This window comes from Malus sylvestris, chromosome 12, assembly GCF_916048215.2.
Source record: "Malus sylvestris chromosome 12, drMalSylv7.2, whole genome shotgun sequence".
Taxonomy (NCBI): domain Eukaryota; kingdom Viridiplantae; phylum Streptophyta; class Magnoliopsida; order Rosales; family Rosaceae; genus Malus; species Malus sylvestris.
Genome location: NC_062271.1, coordinates 2,140,632 through 2,156,755, shown reverse-complemented (window position 1 = coordinate 2,156,755; position 16,124 = coordinate 2,140,632). Strand labels below are relative to the sequence as shown.

At 36.1% G+C, this 16,124-nt stretch overlaps 1 protein-coding gene across 1 annotated transcript; it reads right to left on the bottom strand.

Annotated features, from left to right (window-relative positions):
- Positions 1-2,879: 2,879 nt before the first annotated feature.
- Positions 2,880-5,879, bottom strand: LOC126593868 (IQ domain-containing protein IQM3-like). Its single transcript, XM_050260032.1, has 9 exons — positions 5,386-5,879; positions 5,147-5,258; positions 4,812-4,877; positions 4,635-4,723; positions 4,473-4,560; positions 4,223-4,369; positions 4,043-4,135; positions 3,795-3,896; positions 2,880-3,617 (listed from the first exon to the last, which is right to left on the bottom strand). Exons 1-9 carry the CDS (start codon positions 5,688-5,690, stop codon positions 3,042-3,044), a joined length of 1,578 nt encoding a protein of 525 aa, XP_050115989.1. The 5' UTR covers positions 5,691-5,879; the 3' UTR covers positions 2,880-3,041.
- Positions 5,880-16,124: the final 10,245 nt, after the last annotated feature.

The window sequence follows — 16,124 nt, the reverse complement described above, 5'->3', positions numbered from 1 at the left end:
TTATAAAATTCAATACAACCTAGATCAAACGGTACATCAAAGTAGAGTCGGTCACCCCAAACACGCATTTATAAAAACTTGAATTCTAATTGAGGGTTCTAAAGTTTTGCTTGGTTTTAAGTAGACTAATCACTTGGGTCACAACTTATAACAATTATAACATAATAAATGGGTAGTACCAACGCATCCCTCTATGTCTAAAAACAAGTCGTGTTTGTCGTTTTCGTGTCATACTGATCATCTTAACAAGTTGTGTTATGTCATACTTGTTATTTTAACGGGTTCTTAACAGATGACCAGATAATAATCTAATTCGTTAACGGGTCGTGTCGTTTCAAGTTAACAAATCATGCAATAAATTGTTATCCCTAATATCTAGACCTGGCAAACAATATCTTATTTGGTTCTTAACGCATGACTGAATAACGACTCTATTATTTATGGATGCCGATAACGACCCGACTCGTTAACAAGTTGACCTAAAATCAATAATTTTAGATCGTTTTGTATCAAGTTAACAAATCATACAAGAAATTGTCAGACTATAATGTTGTGTAGTATTTGGGCTTGGGCTATCTTTTAGGGAGTTTTAACGAAAAATATGTGGTACTGTTCACTTTAACGAAAAAACACATTTTTATACTAAAAAGTCAAACATGTTACTATTCACTTTACCATTTATTTTGTCCTTATCGTAAAAACTCAAAGTTTTAAGTCATTTTCATTAGTTTTCCTTATCTTTTATTGGTCCTCTCGAAAATTAGATATCTCCTATTTCACATGGTTTCCGACACAACATAATCGCACAAGTTGTGTTTAATCTAAATTGTGTACAACCTTGAACAACATATTTGTGGCAATACAACTGCCCACCAAATCTAGGTCGATGGCGCAAGTGTACTTCGTTTTATCTGATAGAATTCAACTTGTTCATGAGCTCTAAATATCTCAAAAATCAACTACTGAACAGTTGGATTTTTATTACCGTCTTAACTTAAAAAAAAAAAAAATAGGAACAACAAGTGACAAGCCGGTTATACACTCCTTCAGGTGCCGGAAAAACTCATAGAGACATTTCAGCCTCTACCTGACCACAAGTCTGGCTTCTACACTAACAGCAGGTTTCGAACCCAAGACCTCCAGTTTTTAGTTTGAAGGAAACTTTGCAATCCGTCATTTACAACTGGACCACCAACTAATGAAGTTTTACCGTCTTGACTTAAATTTATCCAGCTTCCCAAAGTAAGGAATTAATATACGATTTTCTTTTTTGCTATCTCGAATCTCTATCTTTAAAATTAGGTTTGATTTTGTTTCACATAATCTAAAATTGTGATTATCATGGGGTTACAGGACCCGAGGCACAAATCAAAAACTTTGTACAGTCCATGCTTCATGAGGAAATTAACTTTTTATTCTGGTTTCTTTGGTTAAATAATTATGCACATATTAAGCCTTTTTTTTGTTTTTTTTTAGATACGAGAAGAGGGTATTTGAATACAGGACCTAAGGTGCAAGGATCGGTGCTCTAAACAACTTGAGACGCAATCCCCGGCTACAAAGACATGTAATATGTACTGGATGTTCTGTGACAACACAAAAAAAGGTTAACAGAGCTAAACAAATATTTGTAATCTCAAAAAACTCAAAACTCAAAACTCTTGATGCAATAATATTCTTACTCTCGAGTCTGCATTATTCATTTTATATGTATCTACGGGAAGAAAATCATAAGTGTAACTGATTGTATACATTTATGTTTCTATCTGCTTCATCATGTAACTAATCATGCAATAGCCAATGAGATGTGATGAAAGAACTAATAACATAATTTATATGAGGATTTTTTTTTGTTTGTTTATCTTTCCCTTTTTTGTTTTCTTTCTTTCAAGATTAGTGCTTTTAAGTATCGTTTGGTATGCAAACTGGACAGGACGGAACGGAATGGGACGGGACGGGACGAGACAGGATGGGATAGAACAGAGAGGGAGCAAAGATGCCCTCGGATGGAAACAAGGAGGAAGAAGAAGGAGGCGGAGATGTTATAATTTTGTGTTCCACCGATGTGGAACAAGTCGTTCCAGGGGAGTGAGGCGGAATGAAAATTTACCCAAAATTCGTTCCGTAAAATAGCATGTTCCACCCGTTTTAGGTGCACCAAACGTGGGACAGAACGCCTCGTCCCACTCCGTCCCATCCCGTCCCATGTACCAAATGGTATGGTTCTAAGAGCTTCCCTTTCTTTCTTTCTTGTGCAACATCTTTGGAGTTTATTTTTCTTTTTGGTTCAAAAAATGCATTTGGGAAATGATTTTCATACGTTTATTTTCTTCTTTTGCACACCCTTGATATTTTTGTACATTGATTATTCTTTGATCTATTCAATCTAAAGATCAAAATTAAATAAAGGTGTGCGGGAAGATATTCGCGGAAACCACTTCCTAGAAAAATTAGGCAGTCAAGTTACACACTAGCTAAAGTTCAAATAATATGTGCTTAAATTTACCTAAAGAGTAAATAAAAGATGCTAAGAAATGAGATGCCCTTAAATATCCTGGAACTTTTGTTAATTCATTCATTTTCAGGGAGTTAGATTACGTCTTTAAACTTGATTGGAAGGAGTTATTTGGGCCACGGGGCCTTTTTTGAGCACTAATCTCACACTAATTGGTCTAAGTACCCGTAATGATTGAGTCAGATAAGCCTGCGTCAATCCAAGCATTCGCCAGAAACGAAAGTGATGACTTTTCAGCGTCAGGAACTGTTTCAGACAAAAATCCAGAAGTGAATGTCGAACTTTTCCTAGCTACAGTTCACTTGTCAAATAATGGGATAAACAGAAGCGGTAGTGACTCCATGAAAACATGACAAGATGTAAGTAAGAAAGATAATGCTCTTGACCATTACTCACAAAAGTTGAGTTTGACAGGAAGTTGATGAGAAGCAATTATTTACATTCTCTAGAACATCCATTAGGCATGGTGCATAAAACTAATGATGATGGCGATGATTAGTGCAGTTCAATCACCAAATGACGCTGTCTAAACACCGTTATTGACATCCGAGGTGGACTTCAATGTAGGTGATGCGAAACCAGATGTAGGTGACACGAGACCAGAAGTAGGTGATGCGAGACCAGATGTAGGTGAAGCGAGACAAGGGAACCGCCTGTAGGATGGCGTTGGGGGAGACTTCGGAGATAGGTTAACAAACTCTAAGGCCTGCGTTCTCAGCTCTACTGGGTAGTCAGCAACACAACCAATTCTCGGGCCAGCTCCTGTTGACCACTTGAGTGATAGCTGATGCCCGAGTTGGTATGATTTCGCTGAGGTCTTGGAGTTGATCCTCTCCAGTATCTTATTCTTAGGCACCTCAGGTCTTGGACTCTGAAGACCTCCGGATAAAGTCCTTTGGTAATCAGGTTTGGATAAAGTCCTTTGGTAATCAGGTTTGGCTTCCGGTTGGGGAAGTTCAGTTGGTTCTGGAGATTGGGTTTTCTCAACTTCGCCTAGAATCTCCAGTTGAGGAGTTTCAAAGTTGGTTGGCATTTTAAATGTAGTCCCGCCATTAGATTTGCCATCATCGTAGCTATCAGAATCGTCACTTGCCTTGCGTATCTGGGGAATAAGAGAGTTTAAACACACCATTAGCCAAATGCGATTAACGAAAACATGGAACCATAAAATCCCTAATGTTCACCCAAGTGTTACCAATTAGTGGTAACCCTAGTTTTATTTTCCAGGTTGCTAATTTAGAATAAAAGCACTAAAAGAACCATATGTTGTCTCAATTACCTTAACTTCATCAAGGTTCACCCCGTTTTCCTTGAGAACTGATAAAAATGTATCAAGCCTGTCATCTGTTGGCCGGTAATGCCCGCTATATGCAGAAATTGACTGAAGAATAAACGATATAAGGATCAGATGCTATAAATCCAACATACTTCATCGGTACTTTAATTTGGCACTGCCAAATATTGCTTGTGCATGTTAAGTTCCTTTCTGTTTGCTAAAAGATCAAAGATAACCGCTATAAACACTACCTTCAGAATTCCTTTCTCTGCCTCTAGCCTTCCAGCGGCTATCGTTGCTCCTCCAGCCAAGAAGCTAGAATGATGGAAAACCCCTTTCCTTTTCTGAAAGAATCAACAATGTATTAAGCTATTTTCAGGATAACAACAGAAAAATTGAAACACAAGAATATTATATCACTCAATTCTTACCAAGCCAGCATAGAGTTTCTTAGATGTGCTCATAACGAATATCCACTTAGCACCCAGCGATCCATCCTTTGTATCAAGAAGCTCTTCGGTTTGCGAGTGAATAAGTCTCCCTTCCTCAACAATGTACTCGTAATGCATTCTCTCTTGCTAAATTCATCAACAGTATCCACAACCATAAAAAAGCTTTAAAAGAAAGAACATAAAATTTCATAAATCGTGTAATGTTGAATTGATTCATAGAAGCACATACAGGTCCAAGATACTTGATGCATTGTTGTCGAAGCTTCGATCTCGGGCATTCTTTCAGGTCAATATCTTTTCCATCTCCTACATCCAACCTGCAAAGAAAAATTAAAATAAAAACCAAAACCAAAAATTAAAAAAATTTAAGCAAATGGTAACTCTTCCTTACCAGTAAAAAAATGGCTGACCAGCATCTGCTTTAGACCACTCTTCATAATACACATGCAGGCTATGACCATACCTATGCCTTGGATCAATCTGAATTTTACACACGCAAATTACCATTCAGTAAAACTTAAAAATTGAAAAGAAAAATCGAAAAAAATAATTTAAGAAAAATAATTACAGCTTCAATCCAATGCTGAAAAGCCAATTTCTGTGCTTTGGCGTCTTTGGACAGCCCCTTGCCCACCTGCCATAAGGCCCAACATTATTGCACTACATTTCGCATTTTTACCACACAAAACACCTAAATTCGATAACTAAAGTGATTTCCGCACGCTCTTTTGTTTTGCTCTTACGTACGCCTTTTTTTACTAAGAACCAAGAGACTGAAGTAAACATAGGAGTGTGCGGAAATCATTTTCAATACGAAAAACAGCAACTCCCCACAAATTATATATCTTTTTCGATCTAAACCCAGAAATTAAAACATAATTTTAAAAAATACAAAAAATTTACCTTAGAAGCATTCTTGCCAACACGGTTCCATCGTTTAATGGCAGATTCAATTCCAAGATCAAAGAACGAAATCGTACTGCGGTTCAATCTCCAAGCATCTATCGCTTGCCACCTTCAATAAATACCCCTCATTTTTCAGCTAATTACATAATGTTCGTGCTTCTGTGTGAGCACTGAAGACTGAAAGAGTTGAAAGATAAGAAGGACATAGCACAGAGATTTGGTACTTTCTTACTCACCAGTACTCTTCGACGACGACGGCGGAGTCGGCTAACCTGCGCCGGGTGCGGTAACTCCGATACACCTTCTGAACCTTCACCGCGGCAGTCGACTCCGACCACTCGCCCCCCGGCGCGTCCGTCTCACTCGCCTTCGCCCCGTTCTCTACCAACGGAGCCAGCACGTCGGAGGCAACGCATTTCGGGTCAACTCGGGGCATTTCAGAGCTTCGTAAGTCGCGGGAACCGAGGTCGTTGTGGGAGTAAGAAAAGGAAGGGTTGTCGAAGGCGGCTGGGAGGCTCTGAGCCTGAGTTTCCACCTCCATTTTTTTATCAGATAGAGTTCGAGGAAACGGTCGGAGTTCGGAATGGTATTTTGATGGGCGAGTCGGAGGTGCGGCTGGTTTTACCGGGAAACCTAAAGCATTAAATAGCTGGGTTTCTGAGAGTGAGAGGGTGGGGTGCTACGCGCTTGGGGTATAGATTGGGAACTGTACTCGCTCGAACTGCGAGAGGAGTGTGAGGGATCAGGTGCCGGCGTTCTATGAATTTATAGGGGGAAAATAGAGGATAAATTTGGGTGTCATCACCGACCGTACCCTAAAATATTTGTATCATTTATCACAAGAGATTTTTCAGTGTGTCAGAAATACGGTTCGGTATATCAATATCATAATACAAGTCGTTGAAATAAAAAATATTTTTAACTAATTGTAATATGTCACTTGTTGTACTGAGCAGTGTTCCCAACGCATTAAAACTTTTCACATCTCTAATAAAGATGGGAAGTGTTAACAGATCTTACTTCTATTAGAGATGTGGTACAAACGTAATATGAAAATTTATAATAAATCTAGCATTACTCGAATTCTTATAATTAAGTGTTAAGTGGTGGCTCATGATTGGATATCGAATTCATGGTTAATAATTTATTATTGAATTTGTTATTTAGATGATTTGAAGATAAAAAAGGGACAAGAATACCAATAAACTTACGGTTTATTGGCAATTAATATAGACACATAAATATTGGCTTACTTGCACCTAAAATGGGCGTGGTCATTATGCGGCCTCAATTATTGACTGACACATATTAATAAAATCAACTTTCTTTTAATTTTATTGTCATAAACTTAATATGTGTCAATTTATAATTGAAACCACAGAGAAGCCATACTCATTTTGAGTGCAAAAGATCTTGATCATGTATGCAGAAGGAGCTAGCTATATTAGAGATAGAGACTGTCATTAATATGATTAATTTTATGGAGTTTTAACGAAAAGGTCACGGTACTGTTCACTTTAACGAAAAACCACATTTTTACACTAAAAAGTCAAACCTAGTACTATTCACTTTACCCTTTATTTTGTCCTTATCATTAAAACTCAAAGTTTTCAAGCTCCTTCTTTAATATTAGTACTGCTGTTATAGAGGATTGTCAATGATTTAAAGGAGTCAATTTCATTGACTTGAATTCAATAAAGATGAATGATTTGCTAATATTTAAATCACTTAAAAGTATGATTTTTATACAAAGATATTTTTTACAGAGTACACACAGAAATTTATTTACGATAATGGTAGGCAAATTAACTATTTAAATTGAATTTTATAAATTATATGACTTAATTGTTGATGATTCAATTATTACTTAAATATTGATTAACGTATTTATTTTATTTTTTTTATGACACATCACATGATTTGAATTTAATCTAAATTGTTGATCTAACCAGCATTACTTTTTTTAATAAGCCATGATAGATAAGAGATTCGTATTCTGAAGTTTTAAGGTTTGCTATACATGATACATATGTTAAATGTTAACATATGGCGTAGCGCTTTAGGATTAGGATTCTTTCTCCGACTTTTTTCATCGTCCATTCTCTTCTCTAATATTTTTTATTTTATCTTTCTCTTTCTATAAAAAATTAATATAAGATGTTGACGTAACTTAACCGTGATCATTTAAATAGGAAATAAGGAAAGAAGATGAAAAAAAGAGATAAGAGAATCCAACTCAAGCGCTCTATCCTTCATGCACAGTGAAAGATCTCACTAAGTTTGAGAGTGATTCACGTGTGTGGCTTTCTGCATTTCAGCTTTCCAAGTCAAATTGTATATGGACACGTGGAATGGCACGAAAACCATGTAAAAGATAGCCCCCAACATTGAATAATTAATGTCTCAGACTCTTCGGTCTGCTTATATTTTTTTTTTCATTGTTTTTACCGGAAACAATTTTTTTTTTCTTTTGAGGTCAAAGTAGTTGCATTGTGCGTTTTGGACATTTTCCTGAGTTAGGAAAAAAAAAATTTCTTCTTAAACTCTAAGGTCTCGTTTGGTAGCTCGGACTGTACTGACTATTTCTGTCGGATAGGATAAATAGCCACCGGATAGTACTGACTAAATTAGTCTGACGTTTGGTGCAGTATCGGACTAATGACCGTATTATTTATACTGTGTTTGGTACTATATCGGATAGGAGGAATTCAAATTATTTAAAGAAAAAAAAATTGAAATCATCTCTTCCCCAGATCTCACTGCCACATCGCCCTTTCCAAACACCCTCACTCCCTTACCAGTTCTTGACCCAAACAAGCAAAATCGTAAAACCCAGATGAAATCCTTTCGAATTTTCAAATCTTATCATCGTTTCGCAGTCAAGGTTCTAGAACCCAGATGAAATCTTTCCAAATTGTGCAGTGGTGGTGCGATGAAAATATGTTTGTTGGTTCACCTATTTTGGCACAACTTGTGTTCGATGGTTTGATGGATGATATTCGAGAAGAGCGAACCTTCATGGAGAGCCGCCGATTCTGTGGATTATGAGGGCCAATGTTTGATTCCCTTGGCGGTTGCTCAAGGTCGGCCTAACCTTGTCCAGGTACTTCTTGAATTTGAGCCTGATGTGGAGGCTCAAAGCCGGTCAGGATCTACTCCACTTGAGGTTCGTGCGAGAGAAGATAGAGATATGGTGAGAGAAGGAGACAGAGGGAAGGGTGACGGCGATGGAGTTCGAGAGAGAGAGCAGTTCGTGCGAGAGAGAAGGAAAGGGACCCGACTAAATAATACGCCCATTTTGGACGGTTTTAGCAAGAGGGTGTATGCCGTGTAAAATAAGCGGATTGGATTAAATTAGTCCGGTCCAATTTAATACGAGAGAGCGCCAAACATCCGCCTCCGTATTAATAGTCATATCCGGTGTTATATCCGGTGTACCAAACAAGGCCTAAGTTTGTGTCCTTATACCCATTTGGAATTCGTATATAGGATATCGAAAAGGTTTTCAAGACAAGAGGTTTTACTAAAAAGTCTAAAATCAAGCTTTGCACCGTCCAAATCAATTTGATTAGTCATCTGCGAATAACGACTTTCATTGTAACCGGAATACAAGTAGTATATTACACGTTTTTATGTAAGTGATGTGAAATTTTAATATATAAATTATTAATTTTTTAACAACATATTCCATTATTTGTATAGCGACACGTGATATATCATCCCGTGTTCCGATTACACTGAAAAATCCCTCATGAAGAACAGAGGACAATGTATATCAATTTATGTGCAAATTCTTTCATTTCACCAGGAGGACTTGCATAGATGGCGGATTCACATAGGGACTTAAGGTGGTTTTGGGAGTTTCTAGTGGTCGGAAAAGAAGTTGGTGAAGGCCTTTTAGGACTCTTTGAATGCTTGATACGAGATCATTATGTTCATTAAGTGTTCAATGAAATGCAGGTTTAGCACACCAAATGGTGAATTAAATGCAATTTGAAAAACATTTGTGAGCAAAAATGCAATCTTTTACCTCTGAAGCTAGAATCTAAAATCCGCCAGTGCTTGCATATATTCGATCGTCTCAAGGTCATTCTTCCTGACATAATTTTTTACCACCAAAACGCCTTTGTCCGTAACCGCCAATTCAAGGACAATCTATTTGTCGTCCATGAAGGCTACCATTATTTTGAACTCGAGAGGAAAGGGAAGACAAGTGAGATGGCAATGAAACTAGATATGAATAAAAGCCTATATTATAGTGGATGTGACATTTTGGAATAGACAATGTTGAGGATGGGGTACGATAGTACTTGGGTGGCTTTGGTGATGAATTGTGTGGATTTGTATTCCATCCGGATCCAAATTGTGGGGATCCTAAAGATTCTCACATTTTAGTCATTCATCGTGCATCGTGCGGTTAGAAATCATTTGACTTTTTTTATTTAAAATTAAACACAAATAGTACCTGATAAAAAAAAATGACCGCACAACATACTATGAACGGCTAGGATGTGGGGATCCCCAGGATCTCCACAAAGTAGATCCGAAGAGGATCCTCTTCCAAGTTGTGTGAGATCTATATCTATGTCAATGGTGATTAATGGGAGGCCGGGTAAATTTTTTAACCCATCAAGAGGGTACATAAGCGAACGCTTTATCTCCCTATCTCTTCCTGTTGGTGAGTGAAGTATTATCTAGGAATATCTTTTATGCTACTAACACAAATTTTGTGCAGGGATTATCAATTGGTAGAGGCCAGGCCATGAGAGTATCCGAAGTAGGCGCCCACATAGGCACCACTCTAGATGGCCGCCAATTTTAAATTTAAAAATATATATATATTTACAATTTAAAAAAAAAATAGACATTTGATGTAGAAATAGACATTTTTATGTATGTAGGAAATCCTTTTATATATATATATATATATATATATATATATATATATATATATAAAGGGTCAAGAATCAGAAAATTCTAAGACCGCACTTTAAAGGCTCGCCTAAGATTCCTCAAATTCTCAAGACTGGCTCTAGTAGAGGTTGCCCTTTGCTTTCCCACATCTTCTTTGAGAACGATTCACTTTCTTTTTCCCGCGGACCACCAATAAAAATTGTCACAACATATTGAAGATATTTGATGATTAAAACAAACAATAAACAAACACTAGAATTATAGTTTTGTAGGGTGTATGTTTGGATGAGGGTTTTACGAGATTCAATGAATTAATGTTAAACTAAGAAGAAATGGACCATAAAATGTAACATGGAAAGGACACCGATACTATTTTTTTGGCCACTAGATTAAATAAAGGGAACTTTAACAAAAAGTCTCTGGTACTGTTCACTTTAACGAAAAATCATATTTTTACACAAAAAAGTCAATCATTATGCTATTCACTTTATCTTTTATTTTGTCTTTATCGTTAAAACTCAAAGTTTTCAAGCATTTTTCATTAGTTTTCCTTTAAATAAACCCAAGAAAAATTAAATGATAAAAATTGACAATAGTGTGCAAAATGAAAAAACAAATACATAATGGAAGTTATTTCTCATTTATGTTTATACTCAAGGATATGTGCTCGGTTCCTCTCTTTTTTTCTCTCGATATCGCTTGTGCAAGAAAAATTAAATAAAACAATGATCATTCAATACAAAATAACATTCTACTTTATGGTCCATCGTCATGAAGTTGGCAAATGTTGTAAAGACATAAAAAGAGATGATGCAAGTACAAAATCAAGTCTTGCAAAATTGAGACATAAAACAAATTCATGAGAGGACGGTTTTTTTTTTTTTTTTTTTTTGAGAAATGTTAAGTTTCAGAGTCTCTCAAAAGTAAAATTTTTAATAAACCCTCTATCACCTCATATTTTTTTTGCAATATTTTATAGTATTAATACAAAAATTTACATTAAACTATGAAATGACAGAAAATTCATACAAACCCCACTTTGAAAAAATCGCGTTTAACATTTCTCTTTCCAAATATAGATATCTGTATTTGTTATTTTCTTGATAGAATTCCAAATTTTTTGGTCTCCTCCAAAATCTGTACTGATTCATGGAGTGGCGTTTGATCTGCGGCTGTACAACAACTTACGCGCCTCCAATTGCGAGGGAAGGAAAGAGATACATCTGTGCGTTTGGTCGTGGGCGCGCACGTGGCAACTGGCAAGGAAACATCCACGTTATGTCGTTGTATTTTCACTTTTAATTTTTGTCTGCACGTTATGGCGTTGTAGTATAATTTTACAAAAGGAAAAATTAGTATCCGATCCCTAGTTTTTATTGTTCATTGACTAAGACCTTATTAGTTCTCAAATTTTGATTCAAGTCCCTAGCATTAATGTGATAATAAATTTACATGTTTATTATATAATTTTTTAATATAAAAATTAGTAATTAATTTAGGGTTTAATACTCACACCTCTATTAAACTTCTAATTAATTTTCAATTCAAACATTTTCAAAATAATAAAAAATTAAATTAAATTAAGTTTGTACCTATTAGTTTTTTTTATATATATAAAAAGATTCTCAATTTTTTAATCTTAAATGTACCCATTCATATAATTTTTCAATTTTTTTAATCTTAAATGTACCCATTCTCAAATATATCAATTTGTTATATGTAAAATGTACCCTTTTTTTAATATAAAATCCTTTCAAATTTTTTAATCCATGTTTAAACTTATATGGGTACATTCTTTTTCGTTGATTTGAGAATGTATCAATGTTTTGGTACAATAACTTTTTTTTGTTAATTTTGGTTAATGTACCCATACATACATATATGTACACACACACACAATATAATAGAGAGTATAATTTATATTTTATTATTTTTAATCCCATAAATTATGGGTTTTATTTAAAATATCATTAATATAAACAATTACAATTTTCAATTTTTAATTTTTAATTTAAAGAATATAGTAACTTACATTATTACATTAATGTCAGGGACCTCAATAAAAAACTAAAAACTAACAAGGTTTCAATCAAAGAATATTGATAGCTAGGGACCGCATCCTAAGTGTCTCTTTACAAAACAGCAGAGAATCCACGGCAACCGAGTGTGTTGTGCCCTGTAGGTTTTGGTCACACCCTGTGCTGGCAAATGATGACCAACACTCCCTCCTAGTCTTCGTCTTCCTCTTCAATAGACTTTCGACACTCCCTCTTAGTCTTCGTTTGTTGCTTCATCTTCCTGGAACAAACTAAGAATATAATATCAGGGTCTTATCAATTGAGGTGACTTGTGGAATTCGTTTGTACGTAATATAGGACTAGGATTCTCTCCTCTCCTTTTTCTATCTCATTTCCTCTACTCCTCTCACATTATCTCTTTTATCTTTCTCTTTTTATATAAAATTAATATAAGATATTGACGTGGCTTAACCGTGACCGTTCAAATAGGAGAGGGAGGGAAAGAGAGGAGAAAAAAGAGGGAAGAGAATCCTACTCCCTTAATATATTATATAATCATGGGATCATCAATCATGGATCATGGAAATTGTGGTGAAACATGATACACGGGTTGTTAGGGTTGGCGACTAGGAAGTGTTGCAGTCAGGGCCGGTCTAGAGATTTTTGAGGCCCGGGACGACGTAAAAAAAAGTGCCCTAACTTCATGTAAGAAAATTATTTATCTTCACACATAAGACATCGAAAAAATTATACTTAGAAAAACACTTCAAACTCAATAATTTAGAAACACAGAAAAACTAATTTATTTTGTATTGAGAGAGGGAAACAAAAAAACTTCGGGCTTACAAGAAGATAGATGATGAGTTTTGTTTTCCATTTGAACTTTGAATGTGTTTTTGAATAAATCGTGAGGTGTTTTTTTCTTATTTACTAACCTTGTCAATATGGGACTAAAAAATAATGATGTTTTCGAGTTTTACTAAATTAAACATTTTGATGACACGTCATATAATTTGCAAATTTGGTCTACGTATTATTCTTTGTTGAAGATTAGACTTGAATTAAAACAAATATTTAAAAATAACAACCCACATAGCTACTAGATAGTAACTAAAAATAAATTACCAACCAAACAAAAATTTGTAAAAATTGAAAAGAATAAACATGCACATAGCATTTCGAACTTAGGACCTCTTGTTAATTTTAAACAACAAAAATCATTGTTTCTAATTAAACTTCTTTATCCTTTAACCAAATTTTCTAAATTTATACTCTTATAAAACGAAATTTGTAAAAAAAAGGAAAGTAAATAAGCACACATGGTGTTTTGAACACAAGACCTCCTTATTATTTTCAAATGACAAACCACCACTTCTAGTTAAATTTCTGTGTCTTTGAATCAAATTTTATAAATTTATACTCTTATAAAAACATATATAAATATATCGCCCTAATAATTTTGGTGCCCTTAATTTTTTTGGGCCCTGGACGGTCGCCCCTTCTGCACTGGGCCTGGGCCGGCCCTGGTTGCAGTCGTATCCGCCCACTACAAATCTGTATGTTCTGGAGAACACTGTAGAGGATTCAAAGGTGTTGTTGCGTAGGATCACTAGAACATTAATTTTTTATCCAGTTTCGTGGTCAAGCCAACGATACGACTCACTGTCTAGCTTGCAATGCTCGTCATTTTGGTTTCTATTTTGTAACTAGTTTAAGGAACCTTCAAACCTCATCTTAGATTTATTGTTGGAAGATTGTAATGAGTCATGGGCGTTTCTTTTGCACCCATGTTTTACCGTGTTACTACTCCATTAACACTTGTACAATGGAATTTAGTTGGTAAACCAATTGTGGTATGAACTATAAACTTAGATACGAGTTCTACTATTTTTTTATTATATATTTATCCGTTGCACATATTGTGAGCATGTTTATTGTGGTTAGAAACGCTTTCTATGGCCTTTGATATACACCACCTTTGAGGTTGCTGATGAAATAAGTTGGAAGGATTCATTTTCGATGAGATTGTTATAACTCCTCACTTTGATCTCTGACAATAAAAATCGATGAAAATAATCCTAAGTTTATCTACCGTAAATCATTTTAATCATTCCGTAAAATATTTGTTGAAAATCTCCGAGAACCTTACCTTTGACCAGTGGCAAAATCATTTGTGTCTCAAAACAAGCCACTTATATGGACTGGAAACTAAAATTTAATGGGGTTCTGTCATCGCTAATCTTGGTTGAGGCAAATATATATATATACATACATATATATATATATATATATCATTTCTTTAATGCCATGTGCATATGGTTATGTGGATATAGATGTCACACCACTCCTTTTACTGTGCCAAATCCACCACAGGGAATTAATAAACAGATAAGCCAATGCACAGAAGCTTTTCTTTTGTTTAGACATATTTGTCATTTACCAATAATCAACTGATCAAGCAGACTTTTAGTTAAGCTAGCCTTAATTAAGCTTAAGCCAAAGTAATTAGAGGGTTTGGTCTGTAGAAATGTTGAAGAAGATATTTCTCATTATATTTTAACTGACAGTACATTGAGATATATATAGTCACTAAGACTCTTTACATAAGTGACCTTATCTTCTACAACTAATTACACAAATACCACAACTAACTATTTACTGTTGTAACTAAATTGTGACTGGGTTAGGTCTCTCAATACACCCCCGCAAGCTGAGCTTGGGATCAATTTTTGAAACAAGAGGAAGCTTGGACTTGAGAGCAGCAAAACGACTTTTGGACAGAGACTTGGTGTGTATGTCAGCAAGCTGATCCTGACTACAAACAAAGTGAACCTTGATGAGATTAGCTAAGACCAACTCACGAATATAATGATAGTCAATCTCCACATGTTTAGTTCGGGCATGAAAGACCGGATTAGAAGCAAGAGAGATGGCGGAAATGTTATCACACCAGAGAGTGGGAGCCTGAGAGAGAGGAAAACCAAGGTCACGAAAAATTTTACAGATCCAAGTCAGTTCAGCTGCAGTGTGGGCTAGAGATCTGTATTCCGCCTCTGTGGAGGACCGTGCCACAGTAGCCTGTTTCTTGGCACTCCAACTGATAAGATTGGATCCGAGAAAGACATTGTAACCACTAGTAGAACATCCAAGTCAGTTCAGCTGCAGTGTGGGCTAGAGATCTGTATTCCGCCTCTGTGGAGGACCGTGCCACAGTAGCCTGTTTCTTGGCACTCCAACTGATAAGATTGGATCCGAGAAAGACATTGTAACCACTAGTAGAACGGCGATCAAAGAGACAGCCAGCCCAGTCTGCATCGGAGAAGGCTGTGAGATTAGTGGTACCCTGTCTGAACCACAGACCTTCAGAGACAGTACCCTTGAGATAACGAAGAATCCGTTTGGCAGCTTGCATGTGTTGGTCTCGAGGAGCATGCATGAACTGACAGATTTGATTCACAGCAAACGAAATATCTGGACGTGTCCATGTCAAATACTGTAAACCACCAACAATGGAACGATACTCAGTGGGATGAGAGAAAAGAGGACCACTGTGATCCAATTTGTTAGAGCCAAGGGGAGTGCAGCAAGGCTTCGCACCAGCCATATTAGTTTTCCGGAGAAGATCAAGTAAATACTTTGTTTGATGGAGGAAGAGACCCGTGGAAGATCTATGAATTTCTAAACCCAGGAAGTAGTGTAGTGGACCCAAATCCTTGACTGGAAAAATAGTACCGAGATTTTGAATGAAGAGACTGCATAAGGAAGAGTCAGGTCCAGTGACTAATATATCATCTACATACACAAGCACCATGACAGGAGTAGGACCAGGGAGAACAAATAAGGAAGCATCTGAGGAAGACTGCTGAAAACCAAGCTGAAGAAGAGCTTGAAACAGTTTGTCAAACCAAGCCCGAGGGGCTTGTTTGAGACCATAAAGGGATTTCCTTAATTTGCAGACATGATGCGGCATAGAAGGATCAGAGAAACCGGGAGGCTGCTGCATGTACACATCTTCCTTCAAATCACCATGAAGAAAGGCATTA

What these genes read in the sequence shown, in the direction of transcription:
- LOC126593868 (XM_050260032.1), bottom strand. Translation starts at nt 5,690, where the DNA reads ATGGAGGTGGAAACTCAGGCTCAGAGCCTCCCAGCCGCCTTCGACAAC. An exon ending in TTGGCAAGAATGCTTCTAAG is followed by an intron (nt 4,878 to 5,146) that starts GTAAATTTTTTG and finishes GCCTTATGGCAG; the next exon opens with GTGGGCAAGGGGCTGTCCAA. An exon ending in TTCAGCATTGGATTGAAGCT is followed by an intron (nt 4,724 to 4,811) that starts GTAATTATTTTT and finishes TGTAAAATTCAG; the next exon opens with ATTGATCCAAGGCATAGGTA.